This window comes from Acinonyx jubatus, chromosome C2, assembly GCF_027475565.1.
Source record: "Acinonyx jubatus isolate Ajub_Pintada_27869175 chromosome C2, VMU_Ajub_asm_v1.0, whole genome shotgun sequence".
In the NCBI taxonomy this organism is placed as follows: domain Eukaryota; kingdom Metazoa; phylum Chordata; class Mammalia; order Carnivora; family Felidae; genus Acinonyx; species Acinonyx jubatus.
The window spans coordinates 79,756,064-79,783,636 of NC_069384.1; the positions used below are offsets into that span (position 1 = coordinate 79,756,064).

General features: G+C 40.6%; 1 protein-coding gene across 1 annotated transcript; it reads right to left on the minus strand.

The window, feature by feature from the left end:
* Positions 1-4,893: 4,893 nt before the first annotated feature.
* Positions 4,894-27,497, minus strand: DNAJB11 (DnaJ heat shock protein family (Hsp40) member B11). Its single transcript, XM_015064333.3, has 10 exons — positions 27,200-27,497; positions 24,382-24,538; positions 19,847-19,944; positions 18,023-18,155; positions 14,398-14,540; positions 13,533-13,615; positions 12,583-12,640; positions 6,475-6,586; positions 6,070-6,229; positions 4,894-5,359 (listed from the first exon to the last, which is right to left on the minus strand). The coding sequence occupies exons 1-10, from the start codon at positions 27,265-27,267 to the stop codon at positions 5,295-5,297; spliced, it is 1,077 nt and encodes a 358-aa protein (XP_014919819.1). The 5' UTR covers positions 27,268-27,497; the 3' UTR covers positions 4,894-5,294.
* Between the last annotated feature and the right edge of the window lie 76 nt (positions 27,498-27,573).

Consider the following 27,573-nt stretch of genomic DNA (forward strand, 5'->3'; position numbering starts at 1 on the left):
AGGGCCGGAGAGCTAAAAAGACCCTCGAACCAACTGGAAACCTGGCAGCCATCAGTCCAAATTTTCGCAGGCAACCCCTTAGTCCTCAGGAAGTGCCACAGCGCCCTCCCGTGGAAATAAAGAAGCCTTGCGGGTGCTGGGCTTTCCCTCTGGAGGGTCTTTGTAAACTGCGTCTGCAAACTCGGGGTGTGACTGGGCCTCTGAGACCAGCTCGCTGGCCTGGCCGTGGCTTGCTGTCAGTAGACGAAGTAGGCGGCAATTCTAAACACAATACCGCTCACTATTCACAGAAACAGCTAACGCATTTTATTACCGTTAATATACGTCTTAAGAAGATGCCTGGCTCCAGACCACAAAACAAATAGCCCCACAACAAACAAACAAAAACCAGACAAACAGAAATAAAAAGAGAAGAAAGCAAACAAAAGGGCGAGAATTGCACCAACATACAACCAGAAAAAATAATATAAAAGAGATTTTTAGATGACTGTAAGCCCGGCCCCACAGAAGTGGCCTATATTCGGGACGCCTGGGTGGTCAGGCATCCGACTTCAGCTCAGGTCACGATCTTACAGGTCATGGGTTCGAGCCCTGCGTCGGGCTCTGTGCTGACAGCCCGGAGCCTGGAGTCTGCTTTGGATTCTGTGTCTCCCTCTCTCTCTGCCCCTCCCCTGCTCATGCTCTGTCTCTCTCAAAAATAAATAAAAATATTAAAAAAAAGAGTGGCCTATATTCTTAGCATAAATGGATAAAGTTATTTATTAAAAGAAATGGAAAACTGTGACATGAAAGACAGAGAAGTTCACAAAGTTTACAATTTAATCATATCATTGGTATATGCCATAATTCCTTTATCTTCAATGTCATAGCTCAGGTGAATATATAACTTTTACCAAAGAAAATAACTTTCTCCCTGTCTCCCTATATAATCATCCAAGGTGGAATGTTGTTTTCAGATGCATGACCATCTTGAACAGGCCTGGGAGTGGCATCCCAAGGTCTGCCCTTGCCCTTGCCCACGCTGTAATAGTTGCACCTTGGCCCTGCTCCTCTGGGCCTCTTTGCACATTTCTCATGGATTCCTTCTTCAGAGAACATTCTCAGGATGCAGCCTGGCTCTAGCCCTCCCAGCCCCTTCTGCACTGGCCCGTGACATAAATGACATGGGCCGTAGGGGCTTCTGTGCAAGATGCCCCTTCAATGCTGGACCTTAGGGCGACCGACCATACTGGTTCGCCTGAGACTAAGGGGTTTCTGGGGTTGCTTTGCTTTTCCCTTTCCCCCCTTTTCATATTTAGTACATGTCCTCCTGGCACATTCCGGACTTTCTGTGCCTGGAGCCAACTGAGAAAGTAGTGACAGTTTCCATTTGGTCTCTGCAGAAATCCTTCGGCAGTTGCCCTGTTTGGTTTTTTCCCAAAGTGAGTGTATATGGGGGGAGAGGGTTGTCACAAGGCCAGAAATCCACACATGTGCAGGTCAATGAATGTTTCACCCTGTTGGACACTGGGGACAGACAACCTGTTAGCGTTCCAAAAATATGATGTTTGGGGCACCTGGGTGGCTCAGTCAGTCAAGCATCTGACTCTGATTTTGGCCCAGGTCATGATCTCACGGTTCGTGAGCCCAAGCCCCATGTCGGACTCTGTGCCGGCAGCAGGGAGCTTTCTTGGGATTCTTTCTCTCTCTCTCTCTCTCTCTCTCTCTCTGCCCCTTCCCTGCTTGTGCAGGGTTTCTCTCTCTCAAGATAAATAAACTTAAAAAATATATACGTTTTACCAGAAATGCAAATTGCTTCAAAAACTGTTCAATCACATATATTACAGAACGGCAATAAAAACTTTTAGTCAGCTTAGGCAGCTATGACAAATCACCATAGACTGACGCTTTAAACAACAAACATTTATTGCTCACAGTTCTAAAGGTTGGGAAGTTCAAGATCAAGGTGCTGGCAGATCCAGTGTCTGGTGAGGGCGTGCTTCCTGATTTGCAGATGGCTGTCTTCTCGTTGTGTCCTCTTGTGGTGGAGGGATCGTCTCTCTCTCGTGTCTTCTTATAAGGGCACTCATTCCATTCCTGAGAGCTCCACCTTCATGACCTAATTATCTCCCAAGGGCCCCACCTCTGAATACCATCATACTAGGGATTAGGTCTAAAACTGATGAATTTTTGGGGGGAGGACACATTCAGCTCATAGCAATAACTACTATTTAAAGAGCGCTTGCTACATAGCAGGTACTGTGGTAAGTTTCAAATACATCATGTTGTTTAATGGTCGTAATATGAGGTAGGGGAGGAGACTGAAGCTCAAAGAGGTTAAGCTATTTGTCTGGAGTCACAGAGCTGAGCTGTTAATTGGCAGGGAATCCAAAGTCTCACTGTGCAGTCCACACTTGGACTCAGAACTGCAGACTTGGGGTGAAGCACGATCGCACTTGAGCAGACTGCTTAGATTCACAGACTGCTTTCTGGGCAACTGGGCGGGGGGGTATCAAAGTGTCTTCTTCCTGGACCTGAGTCTAAGTCATTAATTTAACTCTTTCCACAGCAAGAGTTAAATAAAAGATTATCTGTGCACTCTAGGAATTGGCCAGAGTTTGGCCGGATAGTCTGACATTCCACGATCACTCTGGATTCAGATGCTGCACCCAAATCCCAGGGACGACATGCCCCTGGCTAATAGCCCATGGCTACTGCTAAGCCAGTTCCTCCTGAAAGTGAGCCACAGTGATAAGGTCTCTGCTTGAAACTTCAGACCCTAAAGTTTGTGCTTCAAAGGCCACCAGAGAAATGAAAAACTCAGTGTGGTATTTTGCGACAGTTTGGGTTTGCATCCCCTTTGATCAAGTTCTCTGCATGCTGGCCCCCCCACTTTTAAGCTGTGAGATGTAACTCGGCTTCCTCATCTGGATACTGAAGGTCACAGTCTCTCTTTCATATTAATGAGCTCATCTGTATAAAGTACTTTAACAGAACCTGGCCCATAGTAAGCACTCGATAAATATTTTTTACTAAGAAGACAGTTTTCAGTGTTCTTCAGTTGGAAACTCTGTAATACATAGAATCTTCTGGTTTCAAGGCAGCACACATGATTGCTACAATCTCCCAAGCCTAAGAACCCTCCCTGCAACGGTCCTGGACAGACGCTTATCTACTTGGTAGGGAACCAGCTGTCTCAGGGACATTTTGGGACATTAACATCCGGGAAAAAATTTATACCATAGTGCTAAAAGCTCGGGCTTTGGAGCCTGGTTTTAAGATCTCCCCACATCTCTACCTCCACCATTCTGCTCCAACGGTTTGTAACAAGAAAATCTGTGAAACTTTGATACAAATCATTCCACATTACAGGGTGCTTCAGACAAAGCACTTAAAGTGAACTAAAGCTCAGAGTCAAATGATAAAAGAATATTCTTTTTTAACTTCTCAAATCGTGGCTGTCTGGACCATGGATTAACAGGTGTGACAAGGCCCCGTTAACGTTATTTGTAGCAAGAACACAATCTCTATGGGGTCTTTCTAGCCAAGACTAGTAACTCTAGCTCTTACCATGTGACTGACTCTTGCAAAAATCTTAGAAAGAGGAGGATGAGCCAGTGCAGATAACGATCAGGAGTTCTCTTGGGCTAAGAAGTGTAAGGGAGCGGTGCCTGAGTGGCTCAGTTGGTTGAGTCCGACTCTTGATTTCAGCTCAGGTCACCATCCCACAGTTCTTGAGTTTGAGCCCTGTGTCGAGCTCTGCACTGACAATGCGGAGCCTGCTTGAGATTCTCTCTCCCCATCTCTCTCTGCCCCTCCTCTGCTTGCACTGTCTCAAAATAACATTTTTTAAAATAACTAATAATAATAAAATATAAATAAAAGTTATTTTTAAAAATGTAAAATGTTGGTTTATTCCTAAAAAAATGCTCAACTAGGACAACCCAGTACATAATGAACATAATGTACAACCCAGTACATAATGAACATCAAATGTACAAAAAGTCCACTAAACTTTATATGTATTTATGTGGTTTCATTTGAATTCTAAGATCTCTAGCATTTCAAATAAGCCTCTTAACTTTGTCCTTTTCCTGCATAAGTGAACATGAGTTGTGCTCAGGTCCAAATAGTACCTGTCAAAGTGTGCTGCTGCTTCTCACCTTGTTAGCTGTACTGAGCTGATGAAGTTTTCATTTTTTTCCCCTTTTCCGCTCATTTTTGTAAATCGGGGGCAAAATGCAATGCAAAAGCAAATAGTATCACTGGCTGCTGAAGAGACAAAGGAGGGAGTGCTTCTGGAACGACACGGATGGCTGGAAGGCAGCTCCGCACACACAACAGAAATTGTCCCACTCTATGGAACCGTGCAGTCCACAAGTATATGAAAACTAGTGTGACGGGGCTGCAGAAAAGTGAAGGATATTCAAAAACCAAGTCGACTCAAGTCGTGTGCCACTGAATCAGAGGCCACCTGGGGAGGCAAAAGTAATCTGCAGGTCACACGCATTTTTTAGGGCCAATGGTAATCCTGGTTCCTAACACAAACCGAAGGCTTTTTAATCATGAGGTCAACAGAGATTATGTATGTGAAAAGTACTTTTAAACAGTAAGGTATCCATATCAGATTATTCCCGAATGAAATGAGAGGAAATGTATTTTCTCAGGGACAATTGTACCCCAGTCTCTACTCAGTTTCTTCAAGCTCCTGTCTAGAAGATACTATGTGCGTTTAATTGGGTATGGGGACTGGATCATTACCACCCTTTTTGCAGGTTTGTGGGTCCATCTTGGCTGATGGGAGGTCAAGCCGACTAGCCCGCAGGAGCCCAGGGGGACACAGGGTAGATCAAGGGAAAGTGACCAGATGGGATGGAAGGACAACAGTGTAGCTAAACCAACAAGAAACAGGAGTCAAGAAAAAAATAGCAACAAAATGTATTTAAAAACAGACTTCTCCAGTTGGCATTTTGAATGAAACAGCTAACAATGAACTCCAACCCTTTATATTGTGTTTCTTTTGCTCCTGGAGTCCTCTTGCAGCTTTAATTCTTGAAACTCAGCCAGCAGCACCAGACATTAATCCCCAAAGGGAGAGGTATTATTAAACCTTTTGCTGGTCATTCTTTTCTGAATACAAATGGACAAATTCTTAAACCCTCTTGCTCATTTCATGACAATCATCAGGAGAAAAAAATTAAGCCAAACTTGCATATTGAAAATAAGAACAAACACACACACACACACACAAAAACCCGTTGATAATAAATATCGCTGATTCACTTATGTTAAACAAAGTCCAATTTTATTCACTCTTAATATCCTTGCAGTCCATTGTATACCTTCTGCACTGATCCTTGTTTCAGTAGCTGTTTGATACCTGAAGAAAGAAGGAACAAATGATTCCATCAACAAAAATGTCACTTCTGTAGAGTTCGAAGAGCATGTTTCACGCAGAGGCTCACAAAAGGCCACATGACAACAACGGATCTGAATTGTTCAAGTTCATTGCATGTGGATACCTTCACCCCCCACACGCACATGTAAGTCCAAGACAGCCCCTCATGACTTTCTGGTGCTTAAGCACACATACCACACATAATCCCACAAAGCCCTACCAAATGAGAAGTGAGAAGAGGCCATCAAAATGGAAAGAAAGCTCTTCAGTTGTCTTCCATTCCCTCCTCTTTGTCTTCTTTTCAGTTTTGACCTCTTCCACCGTTCTCTTTCCTCTTATTATTTAGGACACACCAACTGGGCCCTTCCCTCATCAGCCATCGCAGACACCATCCTAAGGCCTCTAGGCCTTCTAATGTATACCTCACCCTTCCCTCTACAGTTTGGTCCAGACACCCCAAGTTTTAAAGCCCAGCACACCCAACCTTTTTTTTTTAACACAGTGACAGAAGAATTTTGAATATGTCTTTTACAGAAAGTCAAGTCCAATTCCTAGTTCCGTCTGCAGTAGGGTTAGTGGTTGATGCATGATGTCACTGGAGAGTTTTGTTTTTATTGCCCCTTTTTAACCGCTGTTCTCATATGCATATACCACATATACGCACGTACTCTCTCTCTCATTAGACCGCTCACCTTCTCTTGCTTCCTCTGTTAACTGTTCTTTTGGAAAATCTACATCGAAAGTGATTATCAAAGAGCCCTTAATGTTGTTGTTGTCAAAGTTGGGGAGCCCTTCTCCTTTCTTCCATAGCTTGGCTCCTGGTCTGGTGATCTTATCCCGGGAAATATGTACCTAGAAAGCAAAAGGGAATGGGCTGGAGTAGGATGGGTACTTTTGAAGTACGACACACGGCTTCTAGTGAACACTGGTGCCCAGAGTTCATGTCACAGCTCAGCACGGCAGCAAGGATAAAGGGACAGGGAACCATCATCAGGGCATTGAAAGCCAAAGAAATAGGTTTTCCACATAAAAAGAAAAACCAAACACATAATCTCAAAACCATCCACATGGAGGAAGCAGGAAAATGGTCTGTTTACCTTGTGGCCATCCAAGTGAGTAATATCCATATCAAAGCCCACCAGAGACTCGACTAGTGAGATTGTCACGTTTGTATATAAATCATCTCCTCTCCTTTCAAATATTGGGTGCCTAAAAACAGAACAAGGCAAAAATAAAAGACTTCCATCTTTGGAAAACATTCAAAGGGTTTTTAGAAAAATCTTGGGAAAGGATGAATACCACTCTTTGAAACAACAGGCATTTACTAGACATTCCTCTGTGGATAGTATTAACTGAAAAATATAAAGTTGTGTAAAATTTATTATACCCTATGTTTAAGGAGCTTAGAAACATCAGAAGGCAAAGCACATAAGTAAAACTACGAGTAATTAGACTACAGAAAATTCGCTTTGATATACAAGTGCTCTGGATTACAAGTATGTTTCCAGAACAAGGTTTTACTGTATTTGCAAATGACTTATCTGATGAAGATCTATCAGATCAAAACCTATCAGACTCAACACTCAAGACATAAACAACCCAGTGAATTAAATGGGCAGAAGACATGAACAGACACTTTTCCAAAGGAGACATCCAGATGGCTAACAGACACATGAAAAGATGCTCAATATCACTCATCATCAGGGAAATACAAATCAAAACCACGATGAGATACCACCTCACACCTGTCAGAATGGCTAAAATTAACAATACAAGAAACAACAGGTGTTGGTGAAGATACGGAGAAACTCTTCTATTGTTGGCGGGAATAAAAACCGGTGCAGCTGCTCTGGAAAACAGTATGGAGGCTCCTCAAGAAACTAAAAATAAGCCTGGCTAGAGGTTTATCAATTTTGTTTATTTTTGCAAAAAACCAACTCTTGGTTTCATTGATCTGCTCTACAGATTTTTTTAGATTCTATATTGTTTATTTCTGCTCTGATCTTTATTATTTCTCTTCTTCTGCTGGGTTTGGGGTGTCTTTGCTGTTCTGCTTCTAGTTCCTTTAGGTATGCTGTTAGGTTCTGTATTTGGGATTTTTCTTGTTTCTTGAGATAGGCCTGGATTGCAATGTATTTTCCTCTCAGGACTGCCTTTGCTGCATCCCAAAGCATTTGGATTGTTGTATTTTCATTTTCATTTGTTTCCATATATTTTTTAATTTCTTCTCTAATTGCCTGGTTGACCCATTCATTCTTTAGTAGGGTGTTCTTTAACCTCCATGCTTTTGGAGGTTTTCCAGATTTTTTCCTGTGGTTGATTTCAAGTTTTATAGCATTGTGGTCTGAAAGTGTGCATGGTATGATCTTAATTCTTTTATACTTAGGAAGGGCTGTTTTGTGACCTAGTATGTGATCTATCTTGGAAAATGTTCCATGTGTACTTGAGAAGAAAGTATATTCTGTTGCTTTGGGATGCAGAGTTCTAAATATATCTGTCAAGTCCATCTGATCCAATGTATCATTCAGGGCCCTTATTTCTTTATTGATTCTTTGTCTAGATGATCTATCCATTGCTGTAAGTGGAGTATTAAAATCCCCTGCAATTACCACATTCATGAATGAAAATGGAATTATTGCAACCAATCCCTCAGAAATACAAGCAATTATCAGGGAATACTATAAAAAATTATATGCCAACAAACTGGACAACCTGGAAAAAATGGACAAATTCCTAAGCACCCACACACTTCCAAAACTCAAACAGGAAGAAGTAGAAAACTTGAACAGACCCATAACCAGCAAATAAATTAAATCAGTTATCAAAAATCTCCCAACAAATAAGAGTCCAGGACCAGACAGCTTTCCTGGGGAATTCTACCAGACATTTAGAGCAGAGATAATACCTATCCTTCTCAAGCTGTTCCAAAACATAGAAAGGGAAGGAAAACTTCCAGACTCATTCTATGAAGCCAGCATTACTTTGATTCCCAAACCAGACAGAAACCCAGCAAAAAAAAAAAAAAAAAAAAAAAAAAAGAACTACAGGCCAATATCCCTGATGAATATGGATGTAAAAATTCTCAATAAGATACTAGCAAATTGAATTCAACAGCATATGAAAAGAATTATTCACTATGATCAAGTGGAATTCATTCCTGGGCTGCAGGGCTGGTTCAACATTCGCAAATCAATCAATGTGATACATCACATTAATAAAAGAAAAGAACCATATGATCCTGTCAATCGATGCAGAAAAAGCATTTGATAAAATTCAGCATCTTTCTTAATAAAAACCCTCAAGAAAGTTGGGATAGAAGGAACATACTCAAACATCATAAAAGCCATTTATGAAAAGCCCACAGCTAATATCATCCTCAATGGGGAAATACTGAGATCTTTCCCCCTGAGGTCAGGAACACGACAGGGATGTCCACGCTCACCGCTGTTGTTTAACATAGTGTTGGAAGTTCTAGCATCAGCAATCAGCCAACAAAAGGAAATCAAAGGCATCAAAATTGGCAAAGATGAAGTCAAGCTTTCACTCTTTGCAGATGACATGATATTATACATGGAAAACCTGACAGACTCCACCAAAAGTCTGCTAGAACTGATACATGAATTCAGCAAAGTCGCGGGATACAAAATCAATGTACAGAAATCAGCTGCATTCTTATACGCTAATAATGAAGCAACAGAAAGACAAATAAAGAAACTGATCCTATTCACACTTGCACCAAGAATCATAAAATACCTAGGAATAAACCTAACCAAAGATGTAAAAGATCTGTAGGCTGAAAACTATAGAAAGCTTATGAAGGAAATTGAAGAAGATATAAAGAAATGGAAAAACATTCCGTGCTCATGGATTGGAAGAATAAATATTGTCAAAATGTCAATACTACCCAAAGCTATCTACACAGTCAATGCAATCCCAATCAAAATTGCACCAGCATTCTTCTCGAAGCTAGAACAAGCAATCCTAAAATTTGTATGGAACCACAAAAGACCCCAAATAGCTAAAGTAAAATTGAAGAAGACGACCAAAGCAGGAGGCATCACAATCCCAGACTTTAGCCTCTACTACAAAGCTGTAATCATCAAGACAGCATGGTATTGGCACAAAAACAGACACATAGACCAATGGAATAGAATAGAGACTCCAGAATTGGACCCACAAAAAGGATGGCCAACTAATCTTTGACAAAGCAGGAAAGAATATCCAATGGAAAAAAGACAGTCTCTTTAACAAATGGTGCTGGGAGAACCGGACAGCAACATGTAGAAGAATGAAACTAGACCACTTTCTTACACCATTCACAAAAATAAACTCAAAATGGATAAAGGACCTGAATGTGAGACAGGAAACCATCAAAACTTTAGAGGAGAAAGCAGGAAAAAACCTCTCTGACCTCAGCCGCAGCAATTTCTTACTTGATACATCTCCAAAGGCAAGGGAATTAAAAGCAAAAATGAACTATTGGGACCTCATGAAGATAAAAAGCTTCTGCACTGCAAAGGAAACAATCGACAAAACCAAAAGGCAACCAATGGGATGGGATAAGATATCTGCAAATGACATATCAGACAAAGGGCTAGCATCCAGAATCTATAAAGAACTCACCAAACTCCACACCCAAAAAACAAATAATCCAGTGAAGAAATGGGCAGAAAACATGAACAGACACTTCTCTAAAGAAGACATCCAGGGGTGCCTGGGTGGCTCAGTTGGTTAAGCGTCCGACTTCGGCTCAGGTCATGATCTTGCGGTCTGTGAGTCTGAGCCCCGCGTTGGGCTCTGTGCTGACAGTTCAGAGCCTGGAGCCTGTTTCAGATTCTGTGTCTCCCTCTCTCTCTGACCCTCCCCCGTTAAAGCTCTGTCTCTCTCTGTCTCAAAAATAAATAAACGTTAAAAAAGAAGACATCCAGATGGCCAACAGGCACATGAAAAGATGCTCAACGTCACTCCTCATCAGGGAAATACAAATCAAAACCACACTCAGATACCACCTCACACCAGTCAGAGTGGCTAAAATGAACAAATCAGGAGATGATGCTGGAAAGGATGCGGAGAAATGGGAACCCTCTTGCACTGTTGGTGGGAATGCAAACTGGTGCAGCCGCTCTGGAAAACAGTGTGGAGGTTCCTCAAAAAATTAAAAATAGATCTACCCTATGACCCAGCAATAGCATTGTTTTCACTCTTATGTGGATCCTGAGAAACCATGGGGGAGGGGAAGAAGAAAAAAAAAAAAAAGTTAGAGAGGGAGGAAGCCAAACCATAAGAAACTCTTAAAAACTGAGAACAAACTGAGGGTTGATGGGGGGTGGGAGGAAGGGGAGGGTGGGTGATGGGTATTGAGGAGGGCACCTGTTAGAATGAACACTGGGTGTTGTATGGAAACCAATTTGACCACAAATTTCATATTAAAAAAAAAAACAAACTAAAAATAGAACTACTCTAAGATTCAGCAATTGCACTATTAGGTATTTAACCAAAGGATACAAAAACACAGATTCGAAGGGGTACATGCTCCCAATGTTTAAAGCAGCACTACCAACAATAGCCAAACTATGGAGAGAGCCCAAATGTCCATCAACTGATGAATAAAGAAGGGGTGTGTGTGTGTGTGTATGTGTCTGTGTATTTTTGTTTTGTTTAAAATAATTTTTTATTGCCCACGATATTATTTTTTTGTCTTTTTTTTAAAATTTATTTTCTTTTTTAATAACTATAAATTCAAGCTTAGGGAAGCTTGCCTTTGTCTTGAAAAAACAACAAGAACAACAACAACAAAGCTGTTATATCATTTGCTAACCTGATCTCATTTTAAGAGAGAGATGGTAATTATATTGTAAGAGTAAAATTTATACCATGAATGATGCAGATCTAAGTCTGGTGGCATTAAAAGGAGATAGTGTTGTTGATAAAATTATAATCTGCTGGTGGCATTTGTGGAAAAGAACTTGAAATTTTTAAATAACAGTAAACTCCGTTAGAAAATTCTAAAGTGTCTCACAGACCAAAAAGGGAATGAAGTTAGTAAAATGCCTCAACAGAGTTTGAATAAAACCCTGGATTTGAGAGTTATTAGAACTTGGGTATGTAAAAATAGGGTGGTAGGTTGGGGTCATGCTTACAATGGTCTCAAGTTCAAATAAACTATGTGACAATACACCACTTCACAGGTCACACACTTTCCCACAGGTTTTTCTTTCCTTTAGTAGGTCCTGGCAGAAGGTGTGCTCAGTTGCCTTCCAATACACACACGCACACACACACACAATCAAATATTACTCAGCCACCAAAAAGAATGAAATCTTGCCATTTGCAATGATGTGGATGGAGCCAGAATGTAGTATGCTAAGCAAAGTAAATTAATCAGAGAAAGACAAATACCATATGATTTCACTCATGTGTGGAATTTAAGAAACAAAACAGATGAACATATGGGAAGGAGGGAAAAAGGAGAAGAGAGGGAAACAAACCACAAGAGATTCTTAATGATAGAGAACAAACTGAGGGTCGATGGAGGGAGCTGGGTGGGAGATGGGCTACATGGGTGATGGGCATTAAGGGGGGCACTTGCTGGGATGAGCACTGGGTGTTGTATATAAGTGATGAATCACTGTATTCTACTCCTGAAACCAATATTGCACTGTATGTTAACTAAAATTTAAATAAAAAAAAAATAAAGATATTAATCCTTCATCAAAAAACAAAAACAAAGTGGTAACAAGAGAGAAATAATAAACAAGAAAGCTTGAGTCCCAGGCAAAATTCTTGTATAAGCGGCACTTCATGCTGAAGAAAAACTGCATATCATGTAATAGAAGGTTCTTTCTATGTAGAGTCCTCCAGTCTTGTATGGTGCCATGCTTCCTCAGTCGAAATCTCAGGTCTGGTCTCCTTGAATACCACTTGTATTTGCCTCTCTATTACAACTCCTTACTTGTTTTATCAGTTCTTTCCTCCCAACATCTTTTGGATTTGTAGGTCGTGAGTAAATATATAATGGCTCAATCCTAGGCCCCAACCCCTAATTTTTAGTATTGTTGTAGAGTTACAAATGATCATTAAGGCATTTAAGTGCATGAAACAGAGGAAAAAGTCTAGCCATGTCCTGGTGGCTATCCAGATTCTCTAATCTAACTCATCTGAAAAGCGGGGGCTAAAGAGAGGGACTCCAAAATCAGATCACGTACTTGACAACTTTGATTCGGAACCGCAGGTCTCCTGGCTCTCCATCCACGTGAGGCTCACCTAATCAGAAGAGATGACGGCATGTTGTAAGTCACACAAGTTGAACACTGCAAATCTATCCGCAGTTGAGAGAATTTTTCAAATCCATTACCTTGGGTGTTGCCTACCAAATCTACCCATGAAAGCAGTATCTCTAACTGGTTATATCAAGTTTCGGATTATTAGTAAAGATCACCTGTGTCTCAGGCACAGCAATAAACAACTTGACCTGTTTCCTAAACAAAGAAAGACTCATTGATTTCTTGAACCTGAAGTCTTAAAGCTTCTTTTTTTTTTTTTTTTGGAGTTTTAAATTTAACCTCAAGGGGAGGTCTGAGAGTATCTTATCAATGTCAAGTAGAGCTACACATCTTTCATTGCTGAGTTAAAATTAATCCATTAAGGTCTGGACACTCTATTTCTTTATTTATTAAACAGATTTTTTTTAAGTTTATTTATTTATATGGGGAGAGAGAGCACAAGCAGGGGAGGCAGAGAGAGAATCCCAAGCAGGTTCCAAGCTGTCAGTGCAAAGCCCGATGTGGGGGCTCAGTCTCACAAACTGTTAAGATCACGATCTGAGTTGAAATCAAGAGTTGGGACGCTCAACCAACTGAGCCACCCAGCACCCCTGGACACCTTAAATTTTGATATAACTTAGGCTACTAGATAAAAAGTTACTAAGTGGTAACGTTTGGCCATTATATTCAAAAGATAAACTGTAATGCTATGGCTTAACGTGGACAACCACGAAGGTCCTGAAAGGTTTAAACCGGACAAAAGACTGTGGGACATGATATGTGCATTTACTATGTGGCCATTAGGATAGGGTGTGAGGTGGGGGTGGGAGGCATTTACAAGCACCCAGGGAATAGAAAGTGAGGACAGTAAAACATCAATATCAACATCTCACCTTCCCCAATAAAGGGATACTCCATGCCATCTCTCACCCCAGGTTCTATTTCTACCTCCAGCGTTCGTTCTTCATTCACTAGTCTGAGACAAAGAGAATTTAGAAAGAAAAAAAATGAAAATACAAACCAAACCCCAGATACACATAATTAATTTTTTTTCTGTTCTATCAGAGTCGTTTCTTGGAAGACTGTTCTGTACCTCTAGTTGACAAAGCCATCTGAGATCCATTTACATCTTCTATTTGCCAAAAGCTAGGGCAAAGCTACTCTACCTTACATAATCTTGTAACTTGCCTCCGAAGAAACCTGCAGTAGACTGATTACTTTGAGCCATGTGATCAATAACAGAGTAAACTACTCACACTTACATAAAGGGCACCTGGAACCACATGGTCATGTTTATCAAGAATCAGCAGCAAAGTTTGTCCTATCGGATATCTTTCCTGATCCCAGGATCCCAGGATCCCAGGATATATATATATATATATCATACTGTTTAAATAGTTGTGTTCCTAACATAATCAGCAAAGAGTCTTTCTCTAATCTGAAATGTTAGCTAGACATATAGGACTGCTCTAATATTCTGAGTGGGAAAAATGAAACATTAACATTTGAGGAGGATATTCAGAAATAAAGGGTGCTGCTTATTAGTTCAGAAACACAGAAGGCAATATTTAGAAGAAATACTTTTGGGAAATATAAAAATGTACATGTCTTTGTTCCATCCTCTGGTAGAACTTGAGAGCGTGTGAAAGAAGGGTATGGAAAGATAGGGGAAAATCTAGATCTAGACCTTAGCATTTTATCAGACAAATGACATGATTCGAGTGTCTCTTGGTGGAACAAAGAAAGCGCTCCACTTACTTGACATTAGGGCATTCATCACAGACCACCTCTTGGGTCATTTGGAAGCGCCCCGGGCCCAGCTGGGTAGTCCGCATCTCCTGCCGGCAGTTGCATTTTCGTTTGCCAGGAGCCTGCCTTGCCACAGGTTTGTTTCTAACTACCTAGAAACACATAAACAACGTCAGCTTCTCTCTCTGTAAAAAAGCCTCTGGTTTCCTCAACTGATCAGGGCTGCACACACGCCCATGCCAGAACTTCCTCTTCTCTGGCAAGCTACCCCTCAGGGAGACCCGACGCCAACAGAAGTCTCTGTGGACTTACAAATCAGACCCCCCACAGGAATGAAGCAAACGGATGCTTAAGTGATTCAAATTCTGAAGCTGGAGAAGAGAGAGGGGAGTCAGAAGAGGGCCAGAAAATAACGTGTATGATATGGGCATTTCCGAGCCACAAGAAAACACCGCTGAGTTAAAGGAGTTCACAGAATTGCTATCCTTGAAGAAATCGGAGCCGTGCAAAGCAAAACCACAGCCTGAAGAACAACCACAGCCTTCAAAAGCTGATATTAGCTGCCACCATACCATTACCTATGATAAACCCAATGAAAACACTTCCTTGTTTCAGGCAACTCAATCCAGGGCTGTTTCCCACTGTTATCTCAATTCAGACACTGAATATGTAAGGGACACAATAATCATCTCTTTGTAGTTGCTTGCAATCAAACACGCCGATCGCTCAAGGTATGTGGGAAGCAGTACACGTGAAGAAACGTATTCCTGTGTTTGCCTGTTTAGTTAGCCAAACATCGAATCACAAGGCATGTGCTCAGGCAGCAGGATGACACAAATGTTTGGGAGAAAAATCCCTTAAAGCCTACAAATATATGAAAGCCCAGGTCAGCAGAATAAATGACAACAGTAACAGCAATTAGAGCAGACACTTTATAGCACATACTACAAGGCAAGCAACGCTTTTACATGTATGAACTCATCCAGTCCTCACAACCAGCTCATGAGGCAGGTAGTGTTACTGTCTCCGTTGTACAGGGGAGGGTATGAAAGCACAGAAAGGTTCAGGAACACAACCAAAGTCACATAACTAGCACATGGCAGAGCTAGTGTTCGAAACCAGGCAGTCTAGCTCCAGAGTCCGTGCTTTTAACTACTATGCTCTCTCTCAAGGTAATTTTTCCCGGAAAAAGAATTTTCCACAGAGTCGTTTAAACAGCAAGGTCACCAACATAGATTTTTGTTTCGGGACACACTAACTGCAAAGAGTGATGTACACAGTATATATCGGTGATGTCTGCAGACAACAGGTCTGCAGGAAACATGGGGGTTAATCAGGCTCACCTCTTTTCTCCCAACCCAACAACCCATCTTGCTTTTGAAGGAGAGACGGCCCAAATACTTTCACTGCCCTTTCTCTCACCCTTCAGACTGAACAACAGTATGACGAGACAGCTGCATCCTCTGTAATTGTCCAGTCCTCTTTTTTCAACTCTTCAGAGCAGAAGCCACAACTAAAGAAAATGCTTCTTGTCGAGCTGGTACATATACGTGGGCTACCAGCTGGCTCCTCCCAAATCCTGGAAATACTGTAAGACGTCGATTCCAGGCAACAATAATCATAACACACAATTTGTGAGAAAGCTTCAGAGACAGAAGGCTGTACTGAACCGGTATGTGTGCAGCGTGGTGGCTGCATCTTGGGGCAGCGGTGGCTAGAGGGGGCACTGAGAAGGTGTCAGGGAAAAGCAGTTGACTTTTCTGCTGTCGCCTTGCTCCTGAACGGCCTTGGGACAAGTTTGGGTGACCCCCTCTCCTCCAAAACAGACAGACCCCAGACAGCAAACAAGAACGAAAAAAGCCCTCCCAGAAAACAAATAAAACACAGTTAGAACCACTAGGCAAGGGCTCGCCCCAAGATGCCCTCCCAGGGCAAGAAAGTTGCTGATCCCCATGGTGGAGGGAGTATGAGCTCAAAGGTCAAAAAACCATCTAGACACCTGAGGGGTCTGACTACATGCCCTCCACCTCCCACCCCCCAGAAAAGACAACAAACTGGATAAAACATATATTTTAAGCAAATGTATTAGGGAAGACAGACCAAGAATTTAAAATAAGCATGGTAATATTTAAGGAGATAAGGGAAGGCATCAGCAAAGTGAAATAGAATAAGAAATAATGTAAGAATCCAGTAGAGATATTATGTATAAAAATACGAGTTGAAATAAAAACACAGCAATGGGATACTATTAGGATGGATATAGCTAAAGACTGAAGTAATGAGCTGGAAGTCCCAAATAAGGCACTCTTCTAGAAGAAAGCAGGGGAGGCTAAAGAAGCAGAATTAAATATATATATATATATATATTTATTATATATGTACATATAATATATATATATACACTTATATATTTATATTTATAAGAAAATTAGGAGATAGAGGCAGAAATGCCAACAAAGAGGATTATATATCCGAAAACATGGAGATAAATTTTCCAAGACTAAAAAAAGATAACCTCAAATTAAAAGATCCCGAAGTTTTAGTAGAAAATATTATGTGAATCGTTTTCTGATTTTAGGGCAGAGAAGAATTTCTTACACAAGACACAAAAACTCACCATAAAAGACTGATAAATTTGGCCACATTAAAATCAATTACCTCTGTTCATTTAAACAAATCTTCGATATAATGAACACACCAGTTACAAACTGATAGGCTATATTTTTATCACATATGGCCAACAAAGACCAAACATATGAAAGAGTTTATCCTAATTAGTTGAGAACATGCAAATCAAGAGCGTAATGAGGTAGCATTTTTACCCATTTGACAGGCAAATATTGAGAAGCCTAACAATTCACGGTTTTAGAGAGGTGGCAATCTACAGGATCTCTTATAATTGGCTGGCGGAAGTGCTGGTACTAATCAATTGAGAAAACAATACGGAATTATCTTGTACAAATGAACGTTGGTTCATATTACCCAGCAATTCCACGCTCACATATATGCACCCAAGAGAAATTCTTGCTCACATGTACCTGGATGTGTGTATAAGAATGTTCACAAAAGCACTATTGGGAAGTGGAAAAAAAAAAACTGGAAATAACCTATGTGCCTACTGATACAACGTGGTCACAATAAAATTCTACTCAGCAGAATTACATGTTACAGCAACAACAGGCAGCAATCTTGATGACACTATAGTGAAAAAAGCCAGTCCCAAAGACTATAAAAATAGCATCCTACCATACACGAAGTCAAAAGCAATAAAAATACAACAATATCTTACTCAGGTATTCATGTACATGTAATACAACAAACAAACAGGAGTGCCAAGGGAACAATAAAGACAGAACACAGGACAGGAGCTCCCTCTGAAGGGGAGGCAGGGGGATGGAATAGGGAAGTACGTGGAGGTAGACGGACATGGTCTTGCTGTATTTAGTTCTTGGGCTGGGTGAGGAGTTCGTGAAACAATGGGATTATGAACCTGGGATTATGATGAACTCAATTCTGTGCATCTGGTCACTCTCCCCACCCCTGAAAGACAGAGCAGGTACCCAGAGATTTCCTGCTTTTAGTCAAAAGAACAATTCTGGGAATTAATATGAATAGCTGTGTTGTTGGAACTTACTTCCACAAAATTTCCCGCATATACTTCTTCCAAAGTAACTTCCAAATCTACAATAATATCACTTCCTCTTGGAATATTTCTGTCTTGCTGACGAGGGGTTCCTCCAAACATGAAACCAAAATCTCCAAAGAAGCTGTGGATAAGTGTAAAAATCATCAGGAAAAGAAATCAGAGTTCATGTCTTGCAATTATTTTTCTTCGCATTGATACAATATTGTGTCCTACCAACATAATATTGTATAAAAACTGACATTTTTAATACACTGGAGTCATACATCACACACAATTTTTTGTCATACATCATACACAACTGTATTGCCATATCCCACAGAAAAATTTTACTTTTTACTACATATTGTCCAGACATATGATGCGGTGCATACAGTGCATCCATGAATTCAAAGTTGGGCATAATCAATGACCTACTAATCTGTTTTAATATCAAGGAATATCAAGATATAATGGACTTATCGAGAAAGGGCATAGTACATATAAAGTCATGTAATACTGACTCAAATGGTAATTTTGAACACTTGTAATGTTCACTTTGTGTAATTTTTAGAAACTAGCTTTAATTAAAGAAGCTACTGTTCTGTACAAAACTCTTGGGTACATAATTAAATAAACTAAAAAAGCATCAGACTTAGTACAATTCTGGACCTTAAGAAAAAGGACGTTCTGATCTCTACAAGATCAAAATCAGTTTTTATAAGTAACAAAAGCATCACTTTGAATTAATACAATGACCTTCAAATGTGCAGGTGTTCTAATCTTAATGTTAATTTTTGATGTTAAGAAGCCTCAGATGTTGGCACAGTGATGCCAGCTAGATAACTACTTCCCACCCACCAACCAACCTTGGTGAATAGATTCCCTGAAACTTCAACAAAAACAGAGAGGGAGGATTGAGGAGGGGGGGCGGTGGTACAGATGGCGTTTTCTCTCTTTCTGGCATCCCTAGGTATCACTTCTAATTGTCAAGGGAACGGGACACTTCCTAGTAGGCTAAAACAACCAAATCAATCCTGGGGAAGAGAAGGATTTCCTAACCACATTACCCACACAAAAATCTACTGTCACCCCCAAATACTAGATGGGGGAGACTATTGTGTGCAACAGTGATTCTTACCTTCTTTGGGAAAGGGTTCACAAAACCCTTTAAGAATCTAAAGAAAGCAATAAACCCTCTCCCCATAGAAAAGCATACTCAAACATCTTTTTGTTTATACCTTGATTTGAAACCCCAGATTAAGATCTTATATGGCATCATCAGGGCACACAAAAATTCAAATGCTCAACAAAGAGGGGTTCAAAGAGTGGGAGGGAAAGGTGTTTATTATCCCAGCCACTCAGCACTCCTGGAAAGCCACGTGCGACAGGAGACAAAAAGCCTCTACTCTAATTCCTTCCACCAATGCCGATTATTGTAGTTGTCTCTCTTGTTGATAGAATGAAAAAGAGGCAGTTCTGGGTATGGGAATAGAAATCTCTCGCTCTCTATCTGCTCATAAGAAATAATTTCAGTTCATTAATGGTTTGCAGATTCTAAGACAGCGAGGGGACAACATACAGTGCCCCCAACATTGTCAAGGGTAACTTGACTGATTCAGTTGGCTGGACAGGAACCTGTATTTTCTAGAGCTTTATGAAAACAGAAGAGTATATTCCCACAGGGAGGAGGATGATTGACCTTGTGGTCAAGAATCAGTTGAGCTGTACTCTTCATCAAAAGCTTCTGAAGCAGGCAACAGGGATACATCTTTAACAATGACCGAATGATTCATTCTCAGACACAAATACTTTGCAGATGGGCAAATTACTTACTGTGAAAAAATGTCTCCATGGGAGCTCTGATGCCCATCTTTTAATCCCTCTTCACCATAAGTATCATATTGTTTCCTTTTCTCACTGTCTGACAGAACCTGGGGGACAAAAGCCAGTGGAGGAAAAGAGCAGGGGTTGGCAAGATGTGATGAAGGTACATTCATGTTTTTTTTAAACTCTGATACTGGGTCTAAGTTTTTTGTGGAATGCAGTTTCCACTATGTATTAAGGCATGTTTATATTTTCTTTAGCAGACTGAATTCTTTGATGCACTGTTCATTTTGGAACTTCTACTCTGCTCAACTCATGTCTTCAATTTATCAAAATTCGCCTAGTCACATAAAAACCATATGAGATAAGCAATGTGGCTATGAAGGTGAGGGCAGCAACAGGAAAGAGGGGAGATGAATTCCTCAGGGTTACTTCCCATTCAGTGTGATTCTTGTGCTTGTGCAGTTAACCTGTATGAGGCAGTAGCTCTCTGAACCATAAATTAGGATGGGACTATGACAGATTGCCATTAGTGATAGAAGCAGTAAATCAGGACAGCATGAAAATCTGCTCAGTCCTACCTACATGTCCATATCATATATACCCCTCCATGTTATACACATTAGGAGACTGACAAGTCAAGGGAATCAAATGGCCCTTCAGAAGGGTCTATCCTGCTCTATTTTCACATTCCCTTTTCTATTTTGGGCGGTATCTAGAAATCCATTTGTCGAAGAATGCTCTCTGACATGTGTATGTTTAAGTTTGTAATCTTCTGAGTTTGAATTACAGAAAGTAAAAAACAAAACAAAACACTGCTCTATGAAGACTGCTCAAGGTCAATTTCACAGCTTGAAAAGATTGGACCCATTTGAAGAATATAAAAACTAAATAAGCTTCCATACTCTTTCAAATTTGCTTTCAACATGCCCCCCCCCCAAAAAAAAGAGAGAGAGAGAGATAGAAAAAGCTTCCCATCTATTTAGAGAAATCTGAAGTATTTGCACACATATAATTTTGACAGTTAAATAACTTTATACCTTGTCATTTTAAAACTTCTGTTTAGACAGCAGATTGAAGGGTTATTTCAAACCCATACTTGCACTGGCCCAGGAAAAGAGGTTGGAAGTAGATGGGGCTTGCTGACTCAGCAAAAGAAAGGGAAGACCTGACTAGCATATATAAATAGGACACACTTCTGGCTCAGGGCTGAATGATGTGTAAGGAGCCACTAAAATATTTTATCTTTCTAAATTTATCTTAAATGTTAAAAGAGATTGCGTATATAAGAGAGAACATTCTTTTTTCTTTTTTTAATGTTTATTTTTTAATTTTTTTTTTTTTAACATTTATTTATTTTTGAGACAGAGACAGAGCATGAACGGGGGAGGGTCAGAGAGAGGGAGACACAGAATCTGAAACAGGCTCCAGGCTCTGAGCTGTCAGCACAGAGCCCGACGCAGGGCTCGAACTCACGGACCGTGAGATCATGACCTGAGCCGAAGTTGGCCGCTTAACTGACTGAGCCACCCAGGCGCCCCTTAATGTTTATTTTTGAGAGAGAGAGAGAGAGAGAGAGAGAGAGAGAGAGAAAGAGAGAGAGAGAGCGTGAGCACGGGAAGGGCAGAGAGAGAGACACACACACAGAATCTGAAGCAGGCTCCAGGCTCTGAGCTATCAGCACACAGCCTGATGTGGGGCTCAAACTCATGAACTGTGAGATCATGACCTAAGCTGACTGAGCTACCCAGGTGCCCCAAGAGAAAGCACTCTTAAAAGGAAAGACAGATGGGTTAGTCCAAAAGTGACCAGAGTACTTGACTAAAAGCATTATGATAGACCACATGGAAAGGAATATTTGGTAAATATCCTCAAAAGGAAAAAAAAAAAAAAAAAAGCTACTTCAGGGAAGTAGAAATGGGCAGAATTCACTTAAAAACAACAACAACACAAAACCTCAAAATTCTTATCATCATGTGATCTGCAGTTTCAATATTTTTACTTTCAAGTCTACTGTGGTCTGGTCTTGCAAAGAAATGAATACCACACATGGGTCTAAAAGAAACACCATTTCAAAACCCCAAACAAAAACTATTTTAAAGTCAGCCTCTTTACGGACAGCAGAGGTCTCTGTAATAACCCTCCCCAAAAAACTGCCCTTAAAGTTATCTATTGTAATTCACTTCTTCCTCAGTTGTCTTCTAAGGAATGCAATTTTATTCCATGGTCTTAGAAGCTATTTTAATTTCAAAAGAAAGAAAGGTTCTTAGTTGACTGGCCAACCAACCTAGAGTCTCAACTAATTAAAATGCCAACAGTAACCCCAGTTCCGTAGAGAAGACAAATTTCTATTCACAAAATACTCTTCAACTTAACTGGGATTTTGATTCATGAACACTAATTTATCTACCGACCAAAGGCAATCAAATGAATGATATAAAGAAAAAAGAAAATTAGACCTAGTGACTAGAAAGGTTCTTAGAGTTAAATAATCTTCAATCTCATGAATGATTTATGTACAGCCTGCCTAGGTCATAGCTAAAGAATATGGTAGACTTGAAAGAACATGGTAAATTCTTAGCAGCAGCTTCCCTAAAAAATATTTTGGACTATTGGGTTCTTAGCAAACAATGGGAATATTCATGGGAAATACAGTGCAAAATATGGAATCTATATTATCAGCAAGAAACAAAATGTTCTGCCTAATTTAAGAGGATCCACCAACGCTCTCAAGTTTATTTGTGGGTTCCAGGTTAGGAATTTTGGTCCTACAGGATCCCTGAAGGTATCAACAGGAAAAGGGGGACCCCATTAGGCCTATGTTTCCCCTAGGTATAAGTCACTGTTTCAGGTCAGTGGATTCTTTAACTTAGGCCTTGGGATCTCTTCCTTTTGGGTTTTTCTGACTACTAAAGTATTTTTCAGATTTGTTTCCAGCCTTCTCACTATCCAGGGATTTAACTTGAATTCAAAAGTTTTAGCTCCATAACTTCCAGAGTTTATTTTTTTCTGTGTCCTTCTAGAAAATAGCAATGGTGACTAGCATGACGACACTGGAATGTATAACTGAAATCTGCCAAGACAGCAGAATTTCAATGTTCTCACCATAAAAAGAGACAAGTGAGGTGCCAGACGTGTTAGTTACATGGGCAGAATCCTTTCACAATATATACATATATCAAATCATCATGACATACACTTTAAACATCTTACAGTTTTGTCAACTATACCTCATTAAACCTGGAACCCCTCCCTACCCTGATCTCTTAATCTATTTCTAGAGGAAAGGTGAATTGCAGCACATGAAAAACAGCTAACTCCTGGGGCACCTAGGTGGCTCAGTCAGTTAAGCCTCCGACTTCAGCTCAGGTCATGATCTGACAGTCCGTGAGTTTGAGCCCCAGAGCATGTCAGGCTCTGTGCTGACAGCTCAGAACCTGGAGCCTGCTTTGGATTCTGTGTCTCCCTCTCTCTCTGCCCCTCCCCTGCTCATGCTCGGTCTCTGTCTCAAAAATAAATAAAAACATTAAAAAAAAAAAAAAAAAAAGAAAAAGAAAAACAGCTAATTCCTAATTTAAATAGACAAAAGATTATCAGAACTTATTTATAAGATTTTTTCACCACAGTGTTGAAAGAGTCTGTGTATAAGTTTTTCAAATAGTATATAATTTATTAAGCATTCAACAAATATTCCTCAGTGTTATTAAAAATGAAAAAAAGAAAATGGAAATAAGAATATGTCCAGCTCTATATTTTATGGTGACCTAGTGTAGATTAAACGAGATGATATTGAAAGTGTCTTCCTCTCCAGATTAGTTTGCAAATTGCAAACTGTAGCTGTGTTTTGTTTGATCGGCACAAAAAAGAAATCTTTAAATCAAATTAGTTACAAAAATGTTCCAGTCAAAAGAAGTACATACAAATCTGGATTAGCACTTCTCCTGAAAAATTAAATGACTTCTCATTTAATTCAAAATAAAAACACCATGTTTTTTTTTTAAATGGCAACACCATGTTTCCATTTGTACATGGCAAAAACTGGCTGGGGTTGAAAAACAGCTTCCCTTGAAAGGGGGCAAGAGGGCTTTAGTTTGTCAGAGTCCTCATCGTTCCTTTAATAGGGAATCCCAATATGGAGGCAGAGTAGCCACTGTCATGTTTTATCTTATAACCGCCCTGCACGCTGTGTGTCTGGTCCACGTGGGCATGTGGATTTGCAATCTTCATTCAGATTTTGATTCTATTTCTGGCTCTAGCTCTCAAACTGATCGACTGAGGATCAGTCTACTCCTGAATCTATCAATCATTCTTTCATCTTTTTCAACATGACCCCCCTTAATAAAACAAATACTGTTGGGGAAAAGTCAGAAAAGGGCAGTATGCTAACGCTAATGTACAATATAACAGCAAACACTGATTTTACGTTTACCCATTGTCTATTTTGAAAAAGAAGTGACCTGAAAGAAAGGAGTGCTACTCTGTGTTACACTGTCTTTTCTGTAACTGTAGGTTTCATTCCTATTTCATCCTTTTTACTGACTCACCTCATAAGCAGCACCTAGATCCTGGAATTTCTCCTGAGCTCGAGGATCATCGGGGTTCCGGTCAGGGTGAAGCTGTAGGGCCAGTTTCCTGTAGGCCTTTTTAATGTCTTTTATAGATGCACTTCGAGGCACCCCCAAGATCTTATAGAAATCTCGCCTGGGGAGTAGGGAGAGGGAAAGGGTACTTCATTAAAGAAGTATACATTACATTTTTCAAAGTGAAATTTTTTCCTTTACATTAGGTCTGTGAATGAGCGAAGAGGTAGGAAAATGAAGATATACACTTGATGCACAAAAAAGAATGACTACAAAGAGAAACCTCGGAATTTGTAACGAGTTCTTATACATTGAAGCAATCACAATGACAGCCTATGTACTTTTTGAACTTTGCTGAAATTATTCAAAACATCTGTGGTATACTTCTCTTAAAACTATCTTCAGGCAAGAAAACTATTATTTATGGTCATATGTGTTACTTTCAACCAATAACCGTATAATCAAATTAACTCTCCTTTTTCATTCCCTCTATTAGTAACAGACAGAAGTTTCCTGGCTGTTTCCTAAGGTCAAGTGACAACCTCAAAGGGCGATTTTCTTTACAAGATTACATCGCATAAATGTTCTAGTAGTAGCTTTGTTTGAAATGTTAAACATGAAGTGACTGAAATTAAGTTCAGAGGCTAACATGGAGGTTAAGCCAAAATCCAGTAAGAGTCCTGAAGAAAGAATAACATCTATTTGGATGTATGAGTTGTGTGTTTTTTTGCTAAAAGCGGAAATATCAATCTTGCAGTCATTGTTAGTAGTTATACTAGTTTGTCATGGTCAAGTCTTAATTATAGACAGCTGCTGAAGCCCACATACAGGAGCCTGTAAGTCTCAGAAGCTACAAATACACACATGGCATGATATGTATGTGGGAGATAAGGGCTGACCACTGACCACCTTGCACGGGACTATGCTTGAACCAAATTAATTACAAAAGGAATCTTTGCAAGAAGGGCCAATGGATACAACAGAGTATAATAAACTTTCAGAGCAGGGACTGTAGCCCATAGAAGACATATATATATATATATATATATATATATATATATTGAATGAAATGAATAAACATGCTCACAAACACCTACTCCTTTTGGCAGAGTCACCTGAGCCACCGAAAGTTATTCTGAAAATGCATTTCTCAACAAAGGGGATGGGAAAGTTGTGCACAATGGACACGCTAATGTAGCAGCGATGGTGACTTTAAAACGTAGTGGGGATAAAATGCATTGAGGTGCCAGGTGATATAAGCCACCACACTGAGAAAATTATTCCATAAGCTCTTAGTCCCACTTTAGGAAAGTCATTTAATCATTTCATGTAGAAGTTTGTAAAATGGTCACTCCCAAGGGATTCCATGAAAGTTAGATGCGTTAGCTTCCTCCCAAAAATCTGCAAACATCTGACATCTCTTGATGACAAGGACTAAATCAAAAGGTTCATTAAAATTAATAACAAAAGAGCTGTTTAAAGAATGAGTCTCACTTAGAATAATACAAAAATAATAATGTAATGTAATAACAATATAATAGTATAACTATAATAATAATATAAAATGGCTAAGTAACAGCTCAGAAAAAATCAGGGAAAAGATGACTGGCATAGTTTAGCATCAATATTACAGTTCCCAAAAGACTTCTTTATAAAAGGCTGATGTTTAAAGCTAAGGAATTAACAGTAGTCATATTGACATTTGTTTAAATATCTTAGGGTATGTGTTGCTTTAATTAAGTACTAACAAAAACATACTAAGAAAAACAAGCATTACCTAGAAGTTAATTTTTAAGAAATTTGAAATGTTTCACAAGATAAAGAAGACAACAAAGTTTAAGCAGATGTGCACGGGGGAAAAAACTTTTAAGAAATAACAAGCACTTTCAATTTTAAAGCTTTGTTAAGTAGCACCTCCTCCATTTAGAGAAACTTATGAATTGTTAGAAGCTAAGACTTTACTATTTCCCCACATTCTAAAATATGAGCCTGGCAGATCATATCCCGTGGTCACCAGGCTTGTAAGATCATGGATCTAAAAGGATGGAAGGATGCTTAAGAGTTCAGGTGCTCCTATTCCCTTCCTACAGGAGGAACCTTATTACCCTCATGTTACAAATAAGAATTTAGGTGGTTCCTTCAGAGTCACATAATTCGTAAGTGAGGTGGGTGGCCTTGAATCCCAGCTCACTACCTGTTGGTGAAATGCTCTTCCCGCTCATAAGATTATTCAGCTTCTCAAGAATGTACCATGGAGAGAGACAGTGAGGCATGATGACAGCTTAGGTTCAATTATCTCAAGAAGCTGGGAAGTTCAAGAACTCTCCAAAGCGTCTGCCTTGCTCCCTCAATCCAATTTCCTCTAGTCCCAGCATGGCTTTCCTACCTGTTCTCACATTTTCACTCAGACTCGCAAAATAACCCACCCACTTTAATGTCAGCCCCTCCGATGGCTCGATGCAGGCTCAACACGGTATGGTCCCCTTTTCCATCCAGCTCAGCAGTACCCCCACCCCCACAGTGTGTCTGGCACTGCATCCAAATCCCACTCCTCTGGGCAACTCTAGCTCTAAGGGCCTCTGGACCTAAGCTCCTCTCACTCGAGCCACCCACTGCTCTCCTCTCCAGCCCGCTGGCCTGGCCCACACCAGCCATTCTTCTGCCCCCACCGCCTCACCTCAGCAACGCCCCTCTCCACTCCCTCAGTCTGGCAACGCTCCCTCTACCCCAGCCAAGACTGACCGACTCACGGGCCCCGTGCCCGCGGGTGCCTGTTCCTCACCCGGCGATCACGGCCCCGAGGAGGTACAGCAGCAACAGGCAGAAGGTGCCCAGGTTCTGCGGGGCCATGGTTTCTCTGTGCCGGCCTCTGTGCCGGTCCCTAGCCCACGCGTTCCTTACAGACTCCTCCGCCGCCGAGTCGGCTCACCAGCCCACCCGGCGCTGAGAGGCCGCCTCACACCGGGGTCTCCTCGGTCCGGAGCTACAGCTAGCTCGCCCCCTCCCCTGCCAGTCCACTTCCCGGGAGTCCCGAGTCCCCGGGAGAGAAGCCCCTAGCAGGCGAGAGCCAATCGCTGCTCGGGACATCACACGCGGCCGGCGCCTCGCAGCCAATCAGCGCAGTACACTTCACCTCCGAGGAGGCGCGGGCGGCCA

Excerpts from the sequence above, each read along its gene's own strand:
- DNAJB11 (XM_015064333.3), bottom strand. The coding sequence starts at position 27,267 with ATGGCCCCGCAGAACCTGGGCACCTTCTGCCTGTTGCTGCTGTACCTC. Across the intron at positions 18,156-19,846 it reads CATGGAGACATTTTTTCACA|CTTCTTTGGAGATTTTGGTT; the intron begins GTAAGTAATTTG and ends ACTTATCCACAG. Across the intron at positions 6,587-12,582 it reads TTCCGAATCAAAGTTGTCAA|GCACCCAATATTTGAAAGGA; the intron begins GTACGTGATCTG and ends TTCTGTTTTTAG.